A 27,694-nucleotide genomic window follows, 5' to 3' on the forward strand; every position below is an offset into this window, starting at 1 on the left:
TCAATAAAATGCCGTTGAGCGGTGTACAAGGATTTTTTGAAACGCGCCTGTCACTGATTTTCACGTCAGTGCGCATACATACATACATACATACATACGTACATACATACATACATACATACATACATACATACATACATACATACATACATACATACATACATACATACATACATACATACATACATACATACATACATACATACATACATACATACATACATACATACATACATACATACATACATACATACATACATACATACATACATACATACATACATACATACATACATACATACATACATACATACATACATACATACATACATACATACATACATACATACATACATACATACATACATACGACGAAGATTTTTATGGCGAACATTTGATTCGATTACCGAATCTAACAGCAGCCGAATAGAGTCGCCAGTCTATCAAACTGTTCAAGTGTTTGCTCTGACCTACAGTCCTAAATGGTCATTTATTTTGCGAATGGGCCTTTAGTGTCCAGTTTGTTGCAGCGGGCAAGTTCTGAGGGAATATCTCCCGTCAGAACGATGATGATGATGATGATTTATTGGCATCCCCTTTGAAACGGGGCGGCGACAAATAGTCACCTAGCCTGCTTGATTTAACCAGGTATACTACACATGTTCTTTATCTAGCATTTTTGTATACCTCTCATTATTTTTCTTTTTCAAAAATTTACCTTGTACCGCTGCCTATGATTTTAAATTCCACAGCGTGAATGCGCCCTCTGTTGGTGACTTTTATTTCTACTGGATCGTTTCTTTTTCAGGCAGGATAGGTCGCACGATGCTGGGTGCCTTCGGTGTGCTCAAGAACTCCTGGCGTCTCGTGTACATCATATGTGTACCCATCCTTCTTATTCCAGTGGCAGCATGCATAGGAGGAAAGGTACGTTCCTCAAGTGTTATCCAGTTATCTCTCTTTCTTCCTTTCTCTTTCTTTCGCTCTTTCTTTCTTGGTTTCTCTCTCTCTCTCTCTTTCTTTTTGTCCCAGGTATGTGCCATTGAGATTGGACCCTTTCTGCACTACTACCAGGATCGGCCCACTTTTCAGCGTGACACCACCATCACCGCCGACAGTTGTTAGTCTATAAACCTTCGCTTAAAACGTGGGCAGCTTGCACTAGGGGTGCAAGGCTGGAGTAAACAGTGGAGCTGGTGATCGACCTAGCTTCTTCCAGGTTTTACTTGGTCTGGCTAAGTTTTGCTAGCAAATGCTAAGTGCTGCTAGGCACGGTATTCCGAATCGGCTTGCCGCCGACGCGCAAATTCTTGCTTGGCCGCGCGACGCGCTTCAAGATGAGCGGCTTTTGGATATTCTTTGGGCGTCCTATGTCAAGGCTACATGCACTCGCCACAGAGTCGACGAGAGTTCTGCCGCCGTCGCGGCGGCTCTCTGCTTTAGCTCCGCGATGAGATCACGGCCAAGCTGCGCCTTCACACTTGCCGGGGCGTGGCTGGTGGAAACCTGCCGAGCCGCCGCCAGAGGCGCCTGCTGCAGTCACGGACACAGCGCACATTCGGCGCGAACGCGGGGAAACGGGGAAACGCGACGGCGCCAAAGCAGCTCTGCGCGTTGCCTCGTTGGTGCTGCTACAATTTCTTTCTCTCTCTCACTCTTGTTCTCATTTTCTCTTTCTCTCTCCCCGGCATAGCGCGCGCCGTGCACATGCTCTCCTTCCCACTCCTTAACGTCCCATGTCAAGGCAACATGTGCATGGCACGGAGAAGAGGCGAAGCACACGCCGCCGCGCGAGGTGGTTGCTAGGCAATGCCGGTGACGTCATCGCTCAGCGAGGTTTTGTTCGCGACACACGGACAGACGGTCGGCTTAAACAGCTCCGCTGTTAAAAGTGGCGGCAGTCGCTGAGTGCGTTGGAATGTTGCTAGAAGAAACGCGGTTGAACGCGGTGGCACCACAGCCAGCAAAAGACGCCATATGGCAGCCATTTGATCCTTAAATATACTCTCGATTGCGGCAGAGCCATCAATGTTTTTTTTTAATCGCCACCTATACAGCTCAGCCATCTGTCCAGCTTAACACGGCGAGATATAATCTTCTTACGTCCTGTGCGGCTTCGAGTAGAATCCGCAGATGCCTACTCCTTTCTCATCGGAATTACTGACTCAGAATAGACAGCTGTAGATGCAAAAATAGAATGGCACGCCTGTTCTGCGAGTGTGCCCTCTTGTGTGCTCTAGGAGCAGCAGATACTCAACCCCGTTTGACGCATTCTACAACGCACTATACTAACCCCTTTGCAGCAGAAACCTCGATCCAACGAGCGCCGCAGATAGTAGTTTAAAAAGTGAGTTATCCAACGATGTAAAAACGCACATCAAGTCATTTTCATATAAGGTATTCTGATTCTATAAAACCACTGGGAAATGAGTGCAAAAACTGTAATGTGTGAATTCATATTACCATGCTGCGATTGCTGTGACATGTCATCATGTCGTTATAATCTATACTTGTTTATATCGTAGTAGACAGCGTATATTTTTCGCTAATCCTTCTGAGCAATGTAACACCACTGCGCCGGTGCGCTGTTCAGGGCAGGTGAATTCTATAACAGTTACGCTCAAAGCTTACCAAACCCTTTAAAATTACAGCGAGGGGGTTCAACATGAACAACTGAGCCCGTATTCGAGAAAAAATGTCGCAGTTTCACCCGAAAGGCGAAGCATCAATTGCGATAGCAACTTAGTAGAGAGCTATACGGAGTAATGATACTAGTTTTATCAGCTGTATAAACTTTGACATGCAGCAGTACCAACAACGCGCTGAACTGTTGTCGACGCCGTCGCCGTTTTGCCCGCGTTCGCAACGTGCGCGGCGTTGGTGACTGTTGCCAGGGCCTCTGGGGGCGGCTCGGAGGTTTTCGACGAGATCAGAACGGGAAACTCGTCGAGCAGCGTCGGACGTCTTTACCACCTTGTCGCCTCGCAACATTTTTATATAGATACGCATTTGGTGCTGCAGCTAAACGTCGCTACTCGGAGCTACTCTTGAGGAGCTAGTCTTGAGCCGCTCCACCAGCTTACGCTGTGACTGTGCTGCGTGTGCCGCGCGCACGCCTGTAACTTTTTTTAAAAGACGATAGTCTTTCTTGGGGAACTTAAACGCTGAAAATTTGGTCTGTCTGTCTGTCTGTCTGTCTGTCTGTCACCCGATTCAGCCACCCGGCCAAAGTTGGACCACTTGCTTACCGCCCACACTACTTAAACTGGTACGGCTGTTCATACTTGTGAACGTTATCGATCACAAAGTTAATATTACACATATCTGAGGCGCAACATCACTAGGTAAGTATTAGGAGGTGTGTTCCTTTAATAGAAAATACATAGATACGTAACTCTAAAGACCCTAGTTTCTTAAGCTGCGCTGAAAATGCCATGCTATGCACGCCGACGAACGACGTTCCCCGACTGCGCGCCGACGAGCGCCCTCTGCCATGGAGGAAGGAAACCCTCTGCACAAGCTCATGTTTCCCGATGTATTGCCAGATGGCGTCCATGTCTCACGCAGCGCCTCCTCAATTTTATCAATGCCAGCCAGATGCGGCCGATTCAACATAAAGGAAGCGCTGTCTGAGGCAGGGCAAAACATAAATGGCCGCTTGATGAAATAACGCGGTAAAATGAAATCTGTTCAAACAAACCTCCATTGCATTTATCATGCCAGGACGGAAATGGTACGAGAACAGCATCACGGGTGGCCGCGGATCAGACCAGCACTCATGTAGTACGGCCGGCAGAAGACTATCGTCTTTCGACGACATTTGCAGCGAAGCACGCAGATACGCGGCAATTTTTTGTCTGTCTTATGATTGTTTCTGTATAATGGCGATAGAGTTTGCGCTCCTTGCTTCTGAAAAGTTCAATGAAGACGTGTTGTATGGCAATGATTCATGTATCATGGAAATAAACAGAATGCGTCACTTCTATTTCATTTGGAAATTAAGTAAACGAAGAAGCTGCTCGTATGAACGAATTAAGCATGAAGAAAATCAAATTATCAGGCAAGTTCACGAAATTAATGAAATGACACCGCTTCTCCAGATCAAAAGCTACAATGTGGTCGTGAACAAATACTTTGACTGAAACGTTCGCCCCTGGCGACGTAAGCCATACTGACGGGCCAGCACATGAAGACAAGCAGATGACAAGAATGTGGTTTGAAATACACTGCACGTGACCAAGACATTGATTCGGGCTAGTTGCTCTGTCATACTCGGAACCTCAATAGCACTAAAAGACTAGGACATTCATAGAAGCGCCGTGTGTTGTCATTTTTATCTCTGTCCCTGTATTTTTCCAGTACTGAACATCTCGCGAGACATCATGGCAACTGCACATGCAAAAAAAAAAGATTAAAGGGCGCTTAAGCTTCGCTTTAAAGAGTGGAAGACAGCATTCAAAGATCCCTGAATGTTTGTCAGGCCTCCCAGCAGCTGCGCAGCTTTCTTTTTTCTCCACCTTCGCCTCTGCGCACCGCTACAGTTTAACGCTGCCGAGGTGGCGAGCGCCATCTGAATGGTGATTACGCAAGTAACCTGCCCGGGCGCGCCGCTGTTGGCATCGTAGAAATGCTGGAAAAGGGGTTTGTGCATGAGTTTTTTCGTAACAGAATTTGGTTTTCTCGTACATTCAAATTACAATCCGACGCTATGATGTCTGCAGGTTGTAGTTAAGTCGTAGTTTACGTTTTTTCTCGCACATGTTACTTTGAGGAATTCAATTTTGTTCCCTAGCGCCTCTGCGCCACGCGGAGGGCCTGCGTGGTCGGGGTGGTTTGGGATGATTTTCTCCGCCACGGACGGAGAAAATACCGATGCCGACGCCGTATTTTCTGCGACACGGGGCCCTTAACGCTATCCCGTTAAAACTGAATGCCCGCGCTAGGTGTGAGACGATTGAACAGATGCGAAACACAAGGGGCTTGTGTGCCTCTCTTGTGATCAGCTTGTCTCGTCTTTCTAAATTCAGGGATTTTACGTGCCATAACCACGATTTGAATATCACGCACGCCGATGTGAGGGACTCCAGAGTAATTTTGGCCACCTGGGGTTCTTTAACGTGCACCAAACGTTGTCTCATCTTTAACTTTCTGTGATATTTGTTATTGTGCGCTGGTACCATGGAAAGAGACAAAAGGTCGAATTCTAGCGGCACCTCGACTTGAAGTGGAGTTACTCCCCTCCCCATAAAAGACTAGCAAAGGAAGAGGCTGTCAGCTGGCGCTTAATCCAGACTGGCACGTACCCCAACTTACACTTTCTTAACAAAATGCACCCAAAGGCATACTCCGCGCGTTGTCCATGGTTTCATGAGAAGCCAACGATTTTACACACCACCTGGACATGCCGGGCCAGCCCAGGACTGCCCCCTATAGACAAAGCGAGTGTGGAGCGGTGGGAGGAGCGAGAGCCTTGACGATCAACTTGGTTTGATCGACAGGGCGCGCTGAGCGGCAACTGCCTGTGGCGCCCTGGACTGAGGGCAGCTACCTCCGCTTGAACGGGTCCCATGAACCAAGTGGGCCCCACACCACAAACCCCATTTATTCCATCAAATAAATGTTTGACTCCTCCTCCTCCTCGACTTCAAGTCTTAAGGCATTCAATCACTTAGACTTCATAAGGCCATAATTATCGTAAATTTGGTAATGGTCTGCGATGCGCGAAACCTTAATTAGTACACCTAAGAATGTGTGATGTCACACAGAAGAAACTAGTACGGTTGCAATCATACAAAACGTAAGTGTCCGTGAAGTATTACGATGTCAAGGAGTGGGACAGAAAAATGGACTCGAGATAGAAAGAAAGACGTCAAAAGAAAGTAAAGGAAAGTCAGCATCACTTGAATAAACTTCGAAAGGCCTCAGTAAACTGCTCGCTGATGCATGACTTCAATTGACCTCAATGCAAATGCACGGGCTTCATATGAAAGCGGGGACGTAGTGAGTGTGGCTCATGTGTGTATGTGTGGTTTTTTTTAGATAAAAATACGGAATTTAACCCTTTTTCTCTCTTTTTTTTTTGCTGTCGTACGCAGGCCGGTTGGTGCGCCTACACCTTGCTGTTGATGGCTTTCTACTGGTGTACGGAAGTCATACCTCTGGCGGTCACTTCGCTCATGCCGGTCTTCCTGTTCCCGTTCTTGGGGATCGTGCCGTCCACTAATGTCGCCAACTTTTACCTGAATGTGAGTGTAAAGGGGCACGTGAAACACGCGCGTCATTTCATATTGACTGCCCCTGTCTTAGGGAAGAAGGAAGGAATTAATTATCTTAAGCCCTACCTATTTATTTAGAGCCATTGTGAAAGATATAAGCAGCTACCGTTTTACTTCGCCAAGAAAATCCAGCTTGCCAGTGAAAAACTGTCCTTCATTTTTTCGTGCGATGCTCTCACAATGCTTCCCATTGGCTGCATTTAGGAACGAAAGCAATAATTGGTAAGACTGATTTTGAAAAGTGGATGGAACAGTACGTGCAGGAAACAAAGAGCGAATGTAATGTGATAGTGACTTCTGACAATATGTTAGGTTCACAGCCCTGGGAGTGCGTTAACCAGGACGTAGCCTCGGGAGACTCGAGCGAGACCACTAGCCCGCGGTTAACCCCAAACAACAGTTTATTGAAGTGCGTGCAAACAAATTTATTACACAGATGGGGGCGCCACTAACTACCACATTGTAAAGTGGCGACCTCTACACCTACCATATGATTATCAATGACGTGCTTCAAAATTTTACAGGTTGTTGAAGACAAAAAAATAATAACAATAACAATAGGTTGGTAATTCGCAACGCTACCTTTTTTGCGTGCTGTATGTATTCGTCTAATTTTGGTTGTTAACTATTCTTTCAGGAGTTCACTTTCATTTATTTACCGAATAAACAAAATGTAAAAATACTTGGATTGTCATTCAGCATATCTTTCCAAAACTGCTTTGAGAATGCCGTCTGGGCCAGGTTCTCTTTTTTAACGTCTAGATTAAACAGTATGTTCAGGATAGCATTCTATAGTGATCGAGGTTCGAAATAGGTGGTCAAGGGGCATTAAAAGCGGGCAAACAATTGTTATCGCTTGTAAAGACAGATTTGAAGTGTGGATTGAAACCGTCAGAATGTATCGTGTAGTCATTAGTTTGTTTGCCCTGCATTTGAAAAGTGTTGCAATCCTCTGATTGTGCTGACACCGCACGCCAAACTTATCAGGTGACGTTGCAATAAAATTTGGTTAAATGAGGCTTATTGGATGTGGGCCGTGAATCAAGAAAGTTCCACAGCAAAGAGCATTGGATCAGGTCGAGCACTGCCTCGCGCTCTGCGTTGGCGATCCTGCTTGCGCTTTGGCTGCCCTCCTCTTCTTCATTACAGTTGCCCCCGCGGAATAAGTATGAGTCATCCTGGCGATCTAAGAGGTGGGCACAGGAGGGTCGAAGTAGCACTTGAGGCGGTCTACGTGAACGATATGGCATCCACGGCCGCGGAGATTGTCAGGCGGCGTAAGAGGCTCTATAACATAGTTCACAGGAGATGTGCGCTCGACCACGTGGTAGGGCTCGTCATACTTAGGGAGCAGTTTGGAAGACAGACCAGGAGCGTGGGGTGGTACGTACAACCAGACGAGTGTTCCGGGAAAGAAAGTAGAGGGGGGAGGGTGGTCGTCCCGGATCTGTTTCTGGCGCTGCTGGTCCGCCATAGTGAAACGACTGGCCAGTTGACGACATTCTTCGGCATATCGGGCAGCTTCGGAAATAGGCGCATGCTCAGAGGCATCAGGGTTGTAGGGCAGTAAGGTGTCTATGGTATGACACGGTTGGCGACCGTACAGTAGGAAGAATGAAGAAAAAGAATGGCTGATGTAAACCTATATATATATATATATATATATATATAGTTATCACGAGTGCAAGGTCTGTTTGGCTTGATCTTGCAAAGACTAGGCACGCAGTGTTTCATTAATGCATGCTTCTGTGCTTGGTAAGCTTCTCTCATCATCATCATCATCAGCCTATATTTTATGTCCACTGCAGGACGAAGACCTTTCCCTGCGATCTCCAAATACCCCTGTCTTGCGCTAGCGTATTCCAACTTGCGCCTGCAAATTTCCTAACTTCATCATTCCATCTGGTTTTCTGCCGACCTCGACTACGCTTCCCTTCTCTTGGTATCCATTCTGCAACCATAATGGTCCACCGGTTATCCATCCTACGCATTACATGGGCTGCCAGTTTCATTTCTTACGCTTAATGTCAACTAGAATATCGGCTATCCCCGTTTGTTCTCTGATCCACACCGCTCTCTTCGTGTCTCTTAACGTTCGTCCTAAGATTTCTTGTTCCATCGCTCTTTGTGTGGTCTATAACTTCTCTATAACGTGCCATTCTAGCCTCCCTTCGCTTCGGTGTTTCAGCAGCCAACTTTAGTCTTTTCTTGAGATTTCGCAGCCTCCCGTGTAGCTATATCAACTGGATGATTGGATTCAGTATGTCGCTTGCGCTGAAGCTCACGTGCAGACGACCGAGCCCGCGCGCCATCCGTGGCGAGACTGAGCGACCAAACGCCGGCGAAGCAGCCTTTATACCCTCGACAAGTCACGTGGTATCACAGCAGCGAGGCTCCGAGCGAGCGCAGCTGCGACACCTCTCCGCAGCAGTATGCGTGGCGTGACGTCACACCCGCCAGACGCGCTCCGGCGGCTCAAGGTTATTGAGACGCGATGAATGACCTTGCAAGACATGGCGTAATAGAGCTTTCTCTTTAAAGTGGCGGTCCCACTCCGGCGGCACGAGCCCCCCGTTTTCAGTAGGACATGAAGTTGTCGTATAAAGCATAAAAAGCTTAATTCTTGTAGATTCCAAATATATATAATATAAGGAAATCGATTAATGTGATTTAGAAATAAATGTTGAAGAACAAGCATGAGATACGTGGTTTTTGCGAACTGTGTCTCAGTTGTGAACATATTTAGAATAAACTGCCGCAGTTACTGCATGGCGGCTTGCTCTGTAGCTTTAGGACATATTTATCTAGTTCCTAGACGTAGCAAAATAATTTTGAATTTTTACTTTTTCGATAATTTGCTTTTGAAAATTGCCAAATATCTGAATCTTCTGTTGTAAACAGCCCGGCAACTACATACTCAAGGAAGCTAAATTTTGGATCAAGTAGAGTTCAAGGAATTTAGGAATTTAGGATGCAAAATTTCATTTATGTACTGTACTTTGGGCCGTCCAGCGAGCCATGGATGCCGTGCGCGAGCAACAGCTCCCAGTGGCCATCTAGGCGGCCCCAGGCCCGGGCCTCCCAATCGCCGGATTTCAAATAGAAGTTGTCGCAGTTTCACCTGAAAGGCGAAGCATCAATTGCGATAGCAAATTTGAAGAGAGCTATACGGAGTAATGATAGCAGCTTTATGAGCTGTATAAACTTGGACATGCAGCAGCACCGGCAACACGCAGAACTGTTGTCGACGCCGCCGGCGTTTTGCCCGCGTTCGCTGAAAATGCGTGCGGCGTTGGTGACTGTTGCCGGAGCCTCTGATGATGATAAGTGGTTCTTGAGGGAAAGGGAAAGGTTGACGCTATCTTCTGCAGCCCTTGAGGGAGCACGGCTGCCTGGGCCTCCCCTCTGGCAAGGAGGAAGATCTCCTCTTCCCCGGCCGACACCACCTTTCTGCACTTCGAGGCGTCGTGGAGTTCCTTGACTCGTCAGGGCTCTCCGCACGCCTCTAAGGACATTTCTACAAGCGGGAAGGCCTCACGGCCTCCCACCCCACCCCGGGCCTGACCGGCCTGGCACAACACCCCTGCAGACTCTGCAGCACACCAAGGCCTTCCATCTCGGCCTGATACGTGCCGCCTATGCCTGCCGGTTTTGCTTCGCCCAGCCATGGCGACTCCACTCTATCCCTTCTTTCGCTCCCACTTACCCCTCCCCGTTGGCGCTGAGCCGTGCTCCCTCAAGGGCTGCAGAAGATAGCGCCAACCTTTCCCTTTCCCTCAAGAACCACTTATCGAGGGAGCACGGCTCAGCGGTGACTGTTGCCGGAGCCTCCGATATAAATAGGCACTTGGTGCCGCAGCTAAACGTCGCCTCCCTTCCCTGCCCCTCCCCCCCTCCCCCACAACATTTCGCGCGTCGGAAGAAGGTACGTTTACTCTACATATATGGTGATTGTAGAGGAGGAAAGAGACGCCTACTTCTGCAGCCCTTAAGGGAGCACAGCGCAGAACGCACGTTTGTTCTCCGCCGTGCGTTCACTCCCCGTGAAAGCGCGCGTCCCTCGCACTCTTTCACTCGCACGTATACAGCGTTCGTCGGCGCGCGGCGACGATTTCATCTCCATTGACGTCATACGGAACCTCACGGCGACGGCGACGGCGACGGCAGAAATCTGCTTTTGAGTGTCCATATAATTGCTATCGCAATAAAAGTTATGTCGCTCGTTCGCTCGCTAGGAGGTCACAAATTGGGAGTGACGTGGACGTAGAAATTGTCAGCCAGCCACTCCTGGGTGACGCAGGTGGTATGGGCGGGAGCCGAATCTTGCTTCCTTTCGAAACAGTCTCTATGCAGGGCTTTACAACGGTGACAAGCACGTACGTGGCAGCATTAACGCGGAGTCCTTCTGCAAAAATCGTCGCAATTTCACCCGAAAGGCGAAGCATCATTTGCGATAGCAAATTAGTAGAGAGCTATACGGAGTAAGAATAGTAGTTTTATCAGCTGTGTAACCTTGGACATGTAGCAGCCTCCTTCTCTCATCATCGTCACCCATCATGCGCCTCTTCCCTCTTTCTTTCCCTCTTCCCCTTCCCCCAACGCAGAGTAGCTGGCTAGAGGAATTTACCTCAGGCCGACCTCTCTGCATTTCGCATCATTAAACTTATTTCTCTCTCTCTAGCAGCTCCAGCAACGCGCAGAACTGTTGCCGACGCCGTCGGCGTTTTGCCCGCGTTCGCACCGAACGCGCGCGGTGTTAGTGACTGTTGCCGGTGCCTCTGGCGGCGGCTTAGAGGTTTTCGACGAAATCAGAACGGAACACTCAACTAGCAGCGTCGGAAGTCTTTACCACCTTCTTGCCTCGCAACGTTTTTATATAATTACGCATTTGGTGCCACAGCTAAACGTCGCCTCTCCTCCGTCCCTCCCGTCCCCCCACGGCCTTTCGCGCGACGGAATAAGTCGCGTTTGCTCTGTTTATATTTTGATTGTAAAATAGGAAAGAGACACTTAATTCTGCAGCCCTTCAGGAAGCACGGCGCAGAACGCGCGTTTGCTCTACGCCGTGCGTTCGCTCCCCGTGAAAGTGCGCGTCCCTCGCGCGCTTTCACTCGCACATACAGCATACGGCGCGCGGCGACGATGTAATCGCCGTTGACGTGATACGGAACCTCACGGCGACGGCAACGGTGACAGCGAAGGCGACACCGATGGCAGAAATCCGCTTTGAGTGTGCATATAGTTGCTATCGCAATAAATAGTATGGCGAAATTACATCACCCTTGTTGCTGACGACGGCTGACCCCATCACAGACGACGGAAATCTTGTGTGCATCAATGTAGGCACCTCATAAGCGCTTGCGCAAAGCCACCCGTCGTTATTGCGGGAAACGTTTTGGTCATGGTCAAAGTTCTTTTCATCCAAAAAAAAAAAATCACCGCATATCCACGGGGTGAATGATGATGAGTGGGCGAAGCTCCGGAGGGAATCATCGGTAAACCGTGAATCTTCCGTGTAATTCGCCCAGTCTCGCCGCACTAAATCGAACGATTCACTTCCACTAATGAGACGCGCCATATGTGACGTCATTCCTATTTTATAACAGCGCCATTCATTATAATTGCACCATCTCCCGCTTAAGGGGACGCTAGCACAAACGCGTTAGAAACGTGCAGTACTCTCTTGTAAGGGGGAGAGGCCACAGCGTCTTACGCAGCCGTTTACACATGCCGGAACGTGCACCGCGTTTGCCGACGCCATCACATGACTGCTGAGAGACTATAACCCCCGTATTCATAAACGCTCCTCGACTTGAACTTGACTTGCCACCGCCTTCAACGCGTTTCGAACGCGCTGCCCGAGGCGGTGGCAATTCAAGTTCAAGTCTAGGAGCGTTTATGAATACGGGGGTAAGGCGGAGAGGCCACAGCGTCTTACACCAGCTTCTTACACGGGCCGTAATAACGCGCTAGCACAAACGCGTTAGAAACGCGCAGTCTTTCGTTAATGTTGGGTATTTATTGTCATCGTGGTGCGTGTGTCCATGTGCGCTTCAATAAAGAAAAAAAAAAACGAAAAAAAAAAAAACGTAGTGGCTAGCGCCGCGCGTTCGGAAGCGAGGGGTCCCTAGTTCGATTCCGCGCTACAGACACAACTTTCGGAATTTTTTTTAAAGTAGACGTGGCTACCTACTACTACGACGACGACTACTACTACTACTACTACTACATACTACAGAGGAGGCACAGACCCACACCCTAAGAAGCTTCGTCCTAAAAACAGAGCATTCCAGGCTCCTCGGGTCTCTTCAGCTTAGCAAGCTCTTGGACGAGAGCAGACGATACTCCCGAGTTTTATCGGACATGAATTGCGCCCTCCTCATGACATAGGAATGGCACCTGAAGTGCTCGTGCATAGCGAGCCTCACAGTCGACTCTGCGACTTGGAACTCCTTTACAATGGCCCGCTTTGACTTCCCTGGGTCGTCACTCGCGATGAATTGCAGCCGCCAGAGAAAATCAGGGGTTTTGACGACATCTGACCGCTGACTGTGCTTTTTCATTTTCGTCACAGATGCTACGTCATCTGGAATTCAAAAACGCCACGTCACCGCCAGACCACATAAATTCTGTCCGCACCTTGTAAGCTAAAGACTTCGCTATGTTCAGAAAGGTGGTAATTTCCAAGTCACCGTGGTGTGTGGCCCGGGCGACGAGGACTGCATGGCGTTTCGTTTCTTGCGTCAACCTGTACGCTTCCATCTTTGAACAGACTGCGCAGTATGAATGATAAGGAGTCAACCAACAAGAAGCCGCACGCCTAGATAGATATGATGAGCCTGCTGGTGTCTATGGCGATGTCGCACTGATTGCCGTTTCAATGGCTAAGGTGATGAACATATTATCCCAGGAAAGATGCTCTCTACGTGCTTCTGCTGGTCGATTGGAATAGAGAACAAGATTTCCGCCCACTGACGCTCGAAGGCTGTCACCATGGCACCGTGTCACTGACGCAAAGCCACCTTGCCTCAGTAAATGATTATAGTATGTGCGTGCGTGTGTGTGTGTTGATTTTGTGTCCAGTTATGTCGAATATTTTTCCCCCTTCCACTATTCCCTCTTCGCTTCTCTGTAAAGATTAGAAAAGCTTTTTGTCTTCCTTACTTCATTCCTTGTAAGAGCACATAAAAATGAATGAAGTTTCATAACCTAAACAGTGATCAGTGCTAGCAAGTGGGCTTACTCAATGGAAGAGGGTTGTGTTTCTGTAATTTTACTTTGGAAACTTCTTCATCGACATCGGCATCTGAAAGCCTCTGGATGCAGCATATACCTAGCTTGTGTGTTAGATATGCAGCACATAATGAGTCCTTAGTTTAATTTGTATAAGGATGATAAATAATGCTGTTTGGAGTAAATTCTGATTGTTATAAGAATGGAGCATATTTTGTTGTTACGCGATCGTGATTCTCTCCCCTCTGTGCATGCCTCGCCACGCAGGACCTCGGAATGATATTGCTGTCATCACTAGTCATGGCCGGAGCGGTGGAAACCAGCAATCTACACACGCGGATAGCCCTCAGGTGTTTACTCGCCACTGGCACAAGTAATATCAGGTACTAATGATCCAGAAAGAAATGTCACGTTAGAGTTGTCGAACATATAATTATGGGCGGCACACAACAACATTTTGGAAAATATGAATTCAGAAGCCATGTTCAACAGACCCTTTAAAATCATGTTCATTTTTTATTCATTATAATTTGGGGCTATTGTGCTTTATTGTCACTAAAGTGCAATCGAGGCAAAATGGGATCATTAGGTTGATTGTGCTTGCAGGATGAATGGGAAAGCATCGTCACTTACCGTTAGTTGATTACATGAAAAGCGCGCACTTTATAACAGTGAAAAAAAAAGATATCTGACGTATGTAGCACACTTTCACAATATTTCTTTAATAGCCCCTTACCTCAATTATTACAAAAGTGGCAGGAACGACACGAAAAATAATTCACGGTTGATGACCATGTTGCTGAAAACGTTATCACTGCGTTATTGAAGGCTACCAAACTGGTAACAGCTGCGACCTTTTTCTGTACTTCTACGTACCGCGTGTATAAACTAGTGACCAATTTTTACTTCTATAGGTAGCCTCCCCTACCTGTCAAGGGATTCTGTAAAAGCGTGCTATCGCCATATAGTTACTTTGGTCTATATTTTATGCATATTGCATTATTTTTTTCAGGCTGCTACTTGGCTTTATGCTAGTCACCATGTCACTATCCATGTGGATTCCAAACACTGCCTCGACGTCCATCATGGCGCCCATAGTCATGGCTGTCGTAGACCAGATGCAAACCTCGACTAAGTGTCATTCCAACGACGTAGAAAGCAAGTAGTGTACCACCAACAATTATCTTGCTTGCGTTACGCAACGCGTGATCACCCCCATTCAGCCTTAAGCAAATTGTACAAGTTATTTAGTAAACGAGTGAGGGCTTCCGGCTGCAATTCACAGCGTAAAGCAAAAATAAAACGATAAGAACGTACAATGAGTTTGCTTGGTCCTGAGAAAACCGAGAAGGGTACGTGTCAAGTTGTGTAATCGGCCATCAGCTTTCCTTTCACTATTGAAGCCAAATTTCAAACATATTTAGCAATGCACAGACAGTGCGTGAAGTCTTTTTGCGAGCTTTTCAGCAGCAGCCTAGAAACTTCAGCTTTAACGTTCAAAGATCAGCATAACCATTTGTTGATAATATAAAATATTTCCATGTGAACACATGTGGATCTCACATATACGCTCGTGTGTTCCCGTACATCATACGGGACATGTCTCGTATGATCTCTATATGCTGTAAACCGGGAGTCTCTGCGATGACTTTCTCCTAGCTATTAAAGACTGGGAATTCGAAACACTTAAAACTTACTTAAGCAAGGTTTGAGCGAACTTATCGAGCCCTATCACACTATATACCTAAATGCAAGGTATTTATTATTGATCATGACACAACATAACAAACGTCTATTTGCGCAAGCCTTTGAACTAAAGAAGCAGTATGACTGGAAATTCCTATGGACGGACCATTGCCGCATCAAAGTCCGAAATACTGAGGGCGGTCATGTGCACGTCATTTCTAGCACAGGTGACGTTTCGCTAATTATCTTGTAATAGTCGAAGCTTTCTTGTTTTTATGCGATAACAGTTATTTGACACTGCAGGCTGGGCACTCTTTCCCACAACTTCTCGCATGGAACGTTCTCCATCACTCTTTCTACGTCAACAGTGAGCGTTACAATTATTCCGAAATGAAGCATGTGAATTTTAACTTCCTAATAGTAAATGCATATCAAGTATCTCAAGAACAATTCGTTGTTCTGACAGGCTAACAGTTCTCTGTGACGTCCCTCAGGACTGTGTTCTTGGGCGTGTATTGTTTTTCTTGTATATTAATGATATTGTTTCTAACATTCCAGGGAAAATTAGACTTTACGCTGATGATTGTGTCATTCATACAGAAGTAAGAAATGTCTTGGTGAACTACTACTGAATAGCGCGTGGCAAAAAGTTTTTGCATGGTGTGAATCGTGGTAAATATTCATTAATTTTGAAAAAAAAAACTGTGTTGATGAAGATCACTCACAAAAAGAATGCCCTACCGTTTGATTACCGTGCTAATGGTGTGACACTTGCTGAAGTAACAGAATATAAGTATCTAGTGCTCTGAGTCATTAATAATCTTAGCTGTAATAAACATAATAATTTCGTAACGTGTGACGCTTTTCGTAAGTTGTTTTTCATAAGACGGGCATTGCGGTTGTCCCCTCCATTTTTCCGCCTCCTTGTTTACAAATGTATTGTTTTGCCCACCTTAGATTATGCTGCTATAATTTGGGAACAATTCCCTAAAACTAACATAAACAATGTAGAGAGGGTTGAAAAGAGGCCTGCTCGACACATACATAATATTTAGTGATATACATCACTGAAACATCTTTTATTCAAAGCTGACCTGCCGACAATAACTGAGCGAAAACGTCCTGCATGACTTAAATTCATGTACCAAGTAATTAAAGGACACTACACAACTGAACTAAACTATTTAATTCTCTATTAGTCTCGGTATGCGACCCGACAATCACATCAGCTAACTTTACCTCCTTTTCGCGTCCGCAATAAATCTTTAAATGCTCATTTCTTCGACGAACTATTACAGGTTGGAATAACCTCACTAACAATGAAGTGTTGCGACTGTCACTCATGTATTACCTAGTGTGTGTTACTGCATTTCGTCACTTTACTGTTCTGTTGTATGTTTTATTATTTACTGTTTGAAATCTTGATCAAATGTTGTGTTCCTGATGCTGGCTGCAGATCTTCAACCTTCACCCTTATTTCTTTTGTTTACGTTTGGCCTGTTTTGTGTCCAAGCGCGATTAAATCGTCGCCGCGCACCGTGTGCTGTATGTGCGAGTGAAAGCGCGCGAGGGACGCGCGCTTTCACGGAGAGCGAACGTACGGCGGAGAGCAAACGCGGCTGTTGCGCGAAAGGCCTCGGGGGGATGGGAGGCAGGAGAGAGGGAGGAGGCGACGTTCTGCTGCAGTACCAACGGCGCAAGGGGAACTGGCGACACTGTCTCGAATGTGAAAGAAGGAAAGCAGGAAGGCAGCGCGGGAAGGAGGGGGGGGGGGCGGCGTCTACTCTTCCCGCAACTGCCTACTTGTACTTTGCACGGCTGCGGCGGTCGCCCGCACCGTATCTTGAAAGCGATCTGCAGACGGCTCATAGATTTGTATGCGCTGTGCGTTCGCCGCTCAGTTTCCGTTGAAGCAATAGACCGCACGAGCATTCCCTTGTTGCTGCTGCTGCGCTTGCTCACGCCAGCGTTTTCACAGCGTTTGTCTGCGGTCTTCGAGTAGGATATATTCATGTTAGCTTGTGCGCACTTACACCATGCTTGTTAATTAATTTAGTAAGCGAATGTGTCCAAGTTTATACAGCCGATAAAACTACTATCCTTACTCCGTATAGCTCTCTACTAATTTCCTATCGCCATTGATGCTTCGCCTTTCGGGCGCAAACTGCGACTTCTTTCCTACCATGCTGTAATCGCGATACCGGGATCACAGTATCAATAAATAATGTTTTAATTACTTTTTGTGAAAAAAGATTGTGTAAATATAGGGTTATGGGTTTATAGCGCGAAAGGACACAGACTGTCCGTCTGTCCGCATTAAATTTTATGGTTTCCACATTAACAAACTTCATTAGAACACTGTTTACTTAGGTCAATAAAGCCTACAACTGCGGGTTGTTCGTGCGTTGCAGGGTCCGATCTTGAATCTGTCACCAGGCAACATGTGCCAGTTTGCAAGGATGTCGAGAGGGCAGGTGGCAAGGCATATTCGCAGGCTGATGACCCAGAGTAAGGTTTGACCTACATTTCTGACTAAAATTTTGAACATTTCGATTATATAGATATGTACATTTCGATTATTTGAATTTGGCCAGCAACACTTTTGCCTTTGTCAAAACCAATCTTTCATGCGTCCGAAATAAATGAACTTCACGAACACTTTACGTATCTGGCAGGTTGACAGTGCTGCGCTTCTATCACTTACTTTGCGTTCTAGCCATGAATGGGAATCAATTGTTGATAAAAGGGACGTGGGGGATGATAGTACTGCGGGAAAAGCCATTGTATATGTGTCTAAACAGATCCCGCAAACGCCTGTTGACCTTCAGAAATGGCACAGCAAACAGGAAGACGTGGTGGCTTTTCTTACTCATCCGACAAGGACGCAAGTTATTTTGGTTTTATTCTACGGCAGGCTAACCCCGTATCGCGTAAGCCCTGTATTACTGAACTACATCCGTTCTGAGCATTGTGGTATCCAATTTTGACTGGTGGCGATTTCTATGTTACCGCACAATTGTTGGGGATATACTCATGATTCTACATGGGGTAAACAAGCATACGACTTCTTTCAAAATGCCTCCATCGCGTTGCTCAATATTCCAGAAATTACAGAAATCCTAACCTTACCAAGGAATCCTCATACTCCAGATCTAACATGCTGGCTCGGTCCTGAAAACCCTAAATGGTCTCCAGGTCTGGATGTTCGGGGAAATGATCATAGACCCATCCTAATCGTAATTAGTACACAGTGACTGAAGAACCCGTGGCATTCAATTAAAGCAGCGCATTAGGACAAAGTTAGAACCGATGACTGCTTGACTTCTTTGTCGCCATATTCAGTAGCCGACGGTCGGTCGGTCATTTCGACTATGTACACTGCAGGAAACCACTCGCCATCGTTCTCGAAAACCTTAGTTGAGAATAAATTTTGCTAATGTTAAAGCAGAACAAACTGATTTTTAGCTCCTTGAATCTGTGCTCTATGTGGAAGAATGTAGAACAGTTGTATAAGTCATTTAGTATTGATAAAAAGTTCCAAATTCCCACAAGAGACGATACCTTTTCCACTTGGAGAGGCACAGAAAAATAACTGAATATGCTCTTCATAAACTTTGAAGATGTTCAGAAATGGGCAGTTAACCTCTATACAATCAAATTTCATCTGGTTAGTTCTAATGTAATGAAAATAGTATTCTCGGGCACACCTTCCCCTTAAAAATGTTTATAGTCCTGGTGAGCTCGAATGAAACTCTTGGCTTTGATTTTGTTACATGATTCCATTTTTTTGCGCAAAGATTCCAGCTGGCATTAAACGGCACTGTTATCACCTTTCTAGGGAGGCATCACGGCAGAAGATACTCCGGAAGACGATGCTGCTTTCTGTGGCATACGCTGCGAATATTGGAGGAATTGGATCTCTCATTGGCACGGGGTCTAACCTTATACTCAAGGGTCTCATGGATCAGTGAGTGACGCCTGGAATAGCCCTTCCTTGCACGGGGTACAAACAAGAGGGAATGTGGACACTATTTGGTGGGCATTACATCGTTTGCTTGCACTACCTCCGCGTAGCGGCTATCAAAACTTCCTGCTGCTTTGTCAGATGTTGCGTCAAACTCCCTAACTAAAGCATATTTTTACAGCGTAAGCTATAATGAGCTCATTCCAATAGCCGTTTCAGTTGGTGATGTTGTCCACTGGCGCCGCCGCTGGTCGCAGCTTGCATTAGCGTAGCTTGCACTGGAGGCACAATGCTAAAGAGACAGCGTAGCTGATGGGCACCTGGATAGTCCTGGCTTTTGGGCGAGGCTAAGCACTACCAAGTCATCCCCAGCATTTCCCGGCATTTATTGATTACTTATCGATTATCAATGAGCAATTTATTGACTATTTATTGGCTATCGCAAGGTATTGGCCTCGTATTTGAACTTGGTTAAGCACTACCAAGTCATCTCCAGTATTTCCGGAATTTATTGATTATTGATCAATTAGCTATTGATTGGCTATCGATGACTGACTAATCTTAAGTAGTCCCGACCATATTTAGATAGACTTTACCAGGCTCAGCTTCGCGAGTTCACAGGGGTATGTGCCATTGCGCATGGACTCTTTCTGCGCTGCTGCCAGGATCGGCCCACATTGTTGGATTCAGCAGACCCATTACGCCCTGCTTAAACTGCTCCGCTGTTAAAAAGAATATCCAGTACCCGCCGGGATCGAACCCGGGCTGGCTGCGCGGGAGTCAGCTACTCTACCACTGATCCACGCCAGCGCTTTCTCGCTTAGTAGCAGAAAAGTGCCCTATACACGAGTCCCAGTGCGCCAGGAAACACGCGATGTGAGATGCGCGCCATGGAGCGTCGATGCGTGCACACTTTGCATTGCAGTTGCATAAGATTGCACCAGTTGGCACGCTGTGTAGAAGTTGCACAGGTAGCGGTAGAAGGTAGATAGAGAAGTCTTGACGAAGAAAAAGAAGGTTAAGGAGATGCATAAAACATCCTAGAATGAAAGACATGTATGGCATACCTGAATAAATCAAGCAGACTAGGTAACTGTGTGTCACCGCCCAGTTTCAAAGGGGTCAATAAGTCACTATTGTCATCATCATTTGCATCGCATCATGCCATTTGTCACGCGATGCGAGATGCGCGCCGCGTAGCGTCGATACGTGCACACTTCGAAGTGTGCACTGTTACGTGGTGCGCCACCTGGTGCGATAATATGCAACTGTAATGTGATCGCATTGCAGTTGCAAATAATTGCACCAGGTGGCGCACCATGTAACAGTTCATGGTGCGCCACCTGGCAGCGAAAATCATAGGCAGCGGTACAAGCTAAATTTTTGAAAAAGGTATACAAAAATGCGAGATAAAGAACATGTGTAGTATACCTGATTAAATCAAGCAGGTTAGGTGACTATTTGTCGCCACCCCGTTTCAAAGGGGATGCCAATAAATCATCATCATCATCATTATCATAGGTTGCGGTTGAATGTAGATAGAGAAGGTTTGAGGAATAAAAAGATGAAGGAGTTGTATAAAAAAGGCTAGAATGAAAAAATCCGGCAGATCCCACGCCCTGTGGGAGTCGATGTTATGCGAAGCAGTGTGCGGGGAGCCTACCAACTTAACGACACGACCATGAGAGCACCAAGACATAGGTGGCTCTTTCATGACCTACATGACACGCATGTCACGACATTCATGTCATGAGTCCTCAGGAGTCCCTTTAGCTACACCTAAGAGACGACCTTAGGGTGAAAGCCTTATTACCCCCGTATTCACAAACGCACTTCGACTCGACCCTCCACTCGAAACGCGCCTTGAGGGCGGCTTTTCATTTCACAAATCGCCCTCCACTCGAAACGCGCCTTGAGTGAAGGAAAGCTCGAGCGTTTTACTCGAGAATCTCAAGGTAGCCCCGCAGCTACCTTGAATCGCTCCTTGAGTAAAGTTAGTGCGCAAACATGGCTGCGTCGTGATCTGTAGTTCGCCTCGTCGGCTTTTTCAGTTGGACGCCAGTTGCCTCCGCAGCTTTTCTTTCGTTAACGATGCTGCGCATCTTCAAGGGCATCGTTTTACGGACTGGTGGAATCCTCTGGAGCGCTTCGGCAACGGAGTAATTCTACTGTGACACCGAGACAGACCGGCCGTCCTGTCAAGAAGACTGCCAGCTAGTGCAGTGACCTGTCGTCTTATTCCGTGCATGAGCCAGTTGATGACCTGCATACGTGTATTCTTCGTGCGAGTGCTCCGAAACGACTATATCAGCGTCAGTGCCGTGTTTCTCGTGGGAGATCATACAAAGCCGCACCATTTGAAACGCTGCACGATACATAACTGCGGCGCACTTCGAACCTATGAAAAGAAAACAACTGCGAAGATTCCTGCCGTTAGTGGGTGTATTGCCTGTGTGCTCGATTGCTGGATGCTGGTCTGGCTGCGCGAGCGCCGGAATTCGCTCCGCCTGAGCGGTTTGTACTCGGGTGCATCACTTACTACGCTATTCCAAGGACGGCGTAGCGTACCTGCAGCAAGGCGAGCTTCTCTAAAAACGACCAGGTGCGTTCACTTTTCTGTTTATAATTTCATGCATTTAGTTGCTATAGGGAAAGCAAAAAAAGTATACTGTTTTTTGCGTGGGACGTGTGACAGTAGCTGTTATTTACAGTCGTTAGCAATAATTACGTGAGCCTTGCTTCAAGATATTTAGTTTAATTAGCTTATGCTTATGAACATCCAAGCCCAACGAGGAAGTGAGCAACCATGAAATGGTTTTCATAATTATACCTGCACGTATACAGAGGGAATGTAATATTTTATTCCAATACAAAACATTGAATAACAATACAAGAGAGGATAGTTTTTGTACATCACATTATCTTTATTGTAATAAAAAAAGCTGTAGCAGTTGACCCAGCTCCTAATACAGAAAACGCTAGCAAGTGGTAGCAGATATATGTCACATATATTTGTTGTGCACATTCCAGCTATTAGTGAGTGCATTATGTAAGTGTTAGATTGGTGTATGTCGGTCTGGATGTGCAAACGCCAAACCAGCCTAAAACTGTATCTTTGCAAATATGAATGGAAACAGTCCGAGCTTATCAATGTAAAAAAAAAAATCGGCTTCCTGAACACAATGAAAATATGTAATGAACGCATTTACTGCGAAAAGTAAACTGATGAAAACGAATACTGTACCTAAGCTAGTTTTTATGTGCGTTAACATCATTGTATGTTTAGAACCAACCCTTTCTCTTATGCAGGAACCAGGCTGCCAACGCAACCATGCAGAGCAACTGCCTTTTCAAGGGTGTTGCGCTTGCGTTGGTGTACAAGCGGAGAAGAGTGGAGCTCCAGTTAATGTGTACTGCTGCACTGTAGTCGTTGTCGCACTATTTTGGCTAAAACATCTATCTCCTTTCTGACATCCTAACAGCTCAAACATCACCACTAAAGGCATTTTTCATAAATCTGCCTTCATAGGCACTTTGCAGCTTAAGTCTGTATTTTTCTTCCAGGTTTCTTTTCTTAAGCCATATTTATTAAAGCAGTCTGTATCACTGAATAATTTCTTGTCAGTCCAAGTGTTAATCTCCGAAACAATAAATTAAAATTATCTTCGTCTTTTTGTGTTCTGATGGGATTGGAAAAAGAGCGTGGACTCGGATCCTACAAACACAAGCAGTAGCACTACTGACAAAGCTATTCTAGAATAAAACGCCATCCGTGTTCTAGACAGTAGACTAGCAGTGTTGTAGACAGTAGCATACCGTCGGATGTGGCCACCCGACGGTATGCAGTGGTAAATTCTTACAGAATATACGCTGTGTCAGCTCCGTTTCTAACTTCAGCTTAAACATTAATTATGAAGGCCGGAACAATGAATTTGTTCCATTCGATGCGGATCACAGTTGGCTTCCATGGGGCTTGCAGAAGTTCAGTAATTGACCGAGGAACAGAGCGTGTCTTGTGGGATCCCACAACAGGCCAAATGGTGATGCAGACTGTCACAATGGCGTTGCTGAAAAATACAGTATAGAGTGCATTACTACCATGAGTTCCGCAAAGCTGAGAACAACCATTAAAATTATGGTATATTTCTGGATGCACACTTGCTCATGCAAAAGTAGCTTCAACATTCCACTAAATACTAAAGTGCTGCATTACAAATTGTGGGCAGTAAGAAAGCTCACGTCTCAGCCGTAACACTTTATGGGCAACTCATGACTTCGCACATCATAATCATGACTATGCTCTTCAAAACAATAATATATGACTGTTGAAGAGGAATGAAATATGAGTTTGATTTCATTACTGCATAGCTGTTTCATGTTTGCTGTTTTAAATAACACGGCGTGCATTTCACCATTTTGTCAATGTGGCCAGACATAATATCAATATTATTAATGATAAGTATGAAAAATAAGCACAGACTAACTACCGGGCTGATCAGTCAAGTACTTCCGCAGCACGTAAGTTCTTTCAGGGAAGCGAGATGGTGCATTTCCATAGGCAGACACCGTATCTATCGATGCTTTCACGTCAGTTGCATTGTCTTACCGTGCAACACAGACGTTGATTTTTTTCCATCAGCTGGTCTTTCCAAGGCCCACATCCTGCAGCAGAATACCAAAAATGATATGTACATAGGGCGTTCGCACGCCAAGTTCAGTGCAGGTAAGCAACTGAAACGAAAAGATATAGCACAACTAAAAAAAATGCGGGCGTTGCGTGAACTTGAAAGCACAGTTTATGCAACCTGCAGGAGATGCTACGACATAGCACATTGAAAAAGGTAAGACGAAGAAACACTAATGCTGGTAATGAACTACTGAGAAGTGAATTTTCGGAAGAATAAAAGATTGCAGAGCTTATATGTGAAGTGAAGCAGCACTGGAAATGCAGGCACCAGTGCTGGTTCACTGACGATATGTTCTGCAACTTGAACAAACCGACTAACCACCACGGCTTCTAAAATAAAGTACAGGACTGAAAAACGTTTGTTTCCTTAAAACTGCCGGAGCTACGCACACAACGATATGCATTCTGCCACATGTATACTACAACTGCTTCTTCTCTACTGAAATATTTCCTACGCGATAGTGGAATGATCATCGGACACAGTCGTGGAGCGGTGCCTTGTGCATTTATGTTTAAACAACTGAACCGATAACAGATTGTCACGCCGAATCTCCCACAAGCTCCAATGCAAAAAAAAGGGAACGTCTCGCGCAATCTTATGCTGCCTCGAATAGTCTGCTTCGGGTGCTAATGCCGGCAGCATGAGCAACTGGAGCCAGTCATGCTTGGATACATCGGCCACGTTTTATTGATAGCGCGGCGGCAACTTCACGACAACCGCAACAGCGTAATGTGCTTCCATACAGAAACTGCTCACTCACCCTTATTTTTTGTCCTGTTGCTTTCAGAAAGCTTTCAGCAGCACATGGTCTTGAAGTTAAACAAAGCTGCCCATCAACCGTTCCATGCGTTGCCTCCTTCGAAGTCAATCCGGCTCGATCACAGTACACACACGGACAAAATCATCCATAATAACCACGATTAACAACTGCAACGTGAACCGCAAATTAAGCACAAGGAAACAATGAGCAGCAGACAAATGCGGGCGCAAATTTTCTTATTTCTCAGCCATGCGCCATGCTCAGCTGCTGGGGTGCGATCGTTGCCAGACCTCAAACACAGCTCCTGCTTGATCTATCAGTCGAACGCTAACAGTGGCAGCGCTGCCGAGCTAAATTTGTGCATTGCGCCGTGTTGTCGTTTGATAACGAAGCCAAATTAACGGAAACACATATCTGTCTTAAATGATTGGGCTTTTGCTAAGCGCATTTAAGAATAGCCTCGATATCAGACGCTTTTCTCGGTCGTGCACTTCACTCGAGTCAAGGGCGCATTTTCAAGGCGTTCCTTGGCGGAGGAAAAGTGAAGTAGTGTTCATGAAACGCAACGGCGCCTCGAGTGAAGGAACGCTTGTCGCATCGACTTGGCTGAGTCGAGGAGAAGCGTTGAGTGAAGGCGTGTTTAAGAATACGGGGGTTAGTCTTACTCGTGACTATGACTTCTACCAACCTCCTATAGTATTTTCTTCCCTTAGTACCCACGTCTGAACCCATTTCAGTGTTTTTCAGTGTTAATGATTTTTTCGCTGAGTCATTGACGTTTTTTTTCTGAGTCATGCTCATGACTATGATTTCTACCATCATCCTTTAGTGTTTCCTTCACTTGTACCGACATCCGAACACATTCCAGTGGTTTTAAAGAGCTAATCTTTTTTCGCTGGGTCATTGTCATTTTGCTGAGTGATGCTCATGACTATATGACTTCTACCAGCATCCTTTAGTGTTTCCTTCACTTAGTGCCCATGTCCGAACCAATTCAAATGGTTTTGGAGTGTTAATCTTCTTTCGCTGAGTCATTGTCATTTTGCTGAGACTATTACTTCTACCAGCATCCTGTAGTGTTTCCTTCACTTAGTAGACACGTCCAAACCCATTTGCTTCAAACAATGCTTCATAACCTCGTATGTAATGACCGAAACTCGCTAACTTGGTGAAAACGCACAAGGATGCGAATATTGGTTTGCGGTATTGGTTCAACCGCTGTTTATTATTGTAAAGCTATTCAAAAGATTCTCGATATTCGATAAGTTGTACTATTTTCCAGCACTATTCTATTTGTATTTGATTCAGCCGCGAAAATCGCTATTCCCACACCTTCAGAAATATCCAAGCTGGAGGCGAGTGAACGTGTATAAGCGGCTGTTTTTGTAGGTGGTTCCTTGAAATGAAGCACCCTGCTCGCAATGCCAGTATATAAACTTCAGAAAGCCTAAGATTTGTTCTTATTTATTTTCAATCAGCAACTTTCCGGAGTCTACAGAGCTGAGCTTTGCAACGTGGATGATTTGCAACGTGCCAACCATGCTGATTTGCGTTATCATCGGGTGGATTTACCTCCAATTTTTCGCAAGGAAAGCAATGTAAGGATTGAAGTGTCACCTACAGCTATTGTGTCCCTTTCTTAGGACATTATGTGTAGTCGAAAATTATGTGTAATTTAAAGAAGCACGCGAAATAAGTAAGTGTTTATATTTGTCGTGCAACTTTTAAATATGCACTAGTTGCTACCTTATGAATTTTGAAACTGCGACACGTAACTAGTTACGTCTTGCATCGATGTAATGCAAGACAGCCCTCGCCTGAAAACAGATAGTCTTGCACCTGCAGTGCTTTTCAATTTTCAAAGAATACGAGCTCATGATGACTTACATGAAACTAGAATGCACACAATTTACGAGCTTTCCGCTATATTAGCCATATAACAATAGAGTTGCATTAGAAGTAGCATTCTGTGTTGAAAAGTACTAAAACGTTATAAGTATATGAGTTATATTTGGGGGAACGGAAAGACGAAACTATGATGAATTGATTACATATACAATGGAGCACCACACACGTTTGTCTTAAAACTAGCTGCTGAAGCTACGTTGTCGAACAAACTTGCTTTGTTTCACTGCAACTTAATATTCCGCTTTCTTTGTGAGTGGCATAGGATAATTATTGGACTGCTTGGCAAGAAAATTGCCAACGATTGCAATAACACGATACAGAACATATGGTTATTTCTTCGCAGTTTGACGAATATTTTTAACATCGCATAGTATTATACCGCAATATGCATTTACGCTTTGGGAATGTGCTGCAGGAAAGGAGCCTCCTCAGGTGCATCGGAAAAAAACATTCGTAAGGAGATTTCGAGGAGATACCGGGACCTGGGTCCTATCAGGCAAGTACTGGTGTCACTGCTACTACAGCCAAATCTAGCGCAATGCTATCGACTCCTTGTGCCTTTGTTGTGTTTGTAGACAATCTGAAAATTTGCAAAGTGCAGAATTGAAGTTCCCACTGCTGGTACACTATCACTTTTACAGCGTAAGCTGTTATAGGCTCATTCCGATAGCCGTTTCGGGTCGCGATGATGCCGCCGCCGGCAGGCGTCCGGCGCGTAACCGCTACCGCCGGAAACGCGAAAGAAGTACCCGATTCCCTCCGGGATCGAACCTGAACCCGCTGCGTGGGAGCAGGATACTCTAACACTGAGCCACGCAAGCGCTTGCTATCGGGCCGCGGGAAATACCCTATAAGGCGTTTAAGGTATAAGGTATAAGCTGCAGCGAACGTCGGCGAGGCAAGGACAGACGACTCGAGCCTCCGCTAGTATGGTGGCGCCATCTAGGTAAGATGCCTGCAAACGCAGTGTCCGCAGGCGCAGACGTCGATCTGCGATTCAGACGAGGCGCGCAATCAACGCGATCCCGAGCTGCCGAGCCTCCGCCAGTATGGTGGCGCCATCTAGTTAAGGTGCCTGTAAACGCGGCGCACCCGACATGTAAGTTGCAATTATAAGGCTTGAACGGGCTCAGCAGATTGTTGGGTAGAGAGCATTACAAGCCGCGGCTTGCCGTCGACG

At 46.0% G+C, this 27,694-nt stretch overlaps 2 protein-coding genes and 2 long non-coding RNA genes across 5 annotated transcripts in view; 3 read left to right on the top strand and 1 right to left on the bottom strand.

Moving 5' to 3' along the window:
- LOC119445993 (solute carrier family 13 member 5-like) overlaps positions 1 to 27,694 on the top strand; it is a 383,695-nt gene that overhangs the window by 101,850 nt on the left and 254,151 nt on the right. The window lies entirely within an intron of this gene.
- LOC119445995 (solute carrier family 13 member 5) overlaps positions 6,162 to 27,694 on the top strand; it is a 345,149-nt gene continuing 323,616 nt past the window's right edge. The window contains exon 1 of one of the 2 annotated variants that reach the window (XM_049663795.1): positions 6,162 to 6,245. In XM_049663795.1, the coding sequence (XP_049519752.1) occupies positions 6,177 to 6,245 (69 nt within the window). In that variant the 5' untranslated portion in view covers positions 6,162 to 6,176. The remainder of the gene's footprint in view (positions 6,246 to 27,694) is intronic. The other variant, XM_049663797.1, reaches the window with a different exon arrangement.
- LOC119444993 (uncharacterized) lies at positions 17,416 to 27,016 on the top strand. The gene is made up of 4 exons (XR_007466093.1): positions 17,416 to 17,702; positions 19,033 to 19,161; positions 26,085 to 26,204; positions 26,930 to 27,016. It is a non-coding gene; the product is annotated as an uncharacterized LOC119444993 (long non-coding RNA).
- LOC125944061 (uncharacterized) lies at positions 21,913 to 25,051 on the bottom strand. The gene is made up of 3 exons (XR_007466092.1): positions 24,607 to 25,051; positions 23,765 to 23,820; positions 21,913 to 23,225 (listed from the first exon to the last, which is right to left on the bottom strand). It is a non-coding gene; the product is annotated as an uncharacterized LOC125944061 (long non-coding RNA).

This window comes from Dermacentor silvarum, chromosome 3 (assembly GCF_013339745.2).
Source record: "Dermacentor silvarum isolate Dsil-2018 chromosome 3, BIME_Dsil_1.4, whole genome shotgun sequence".
Taxonomy (NCBI): Eukaryota; Metazoa; Arthropoda; class Arachnida; order Ixodida; family Ixodidae; genus Dermacentor; species Dermacentor silvarum.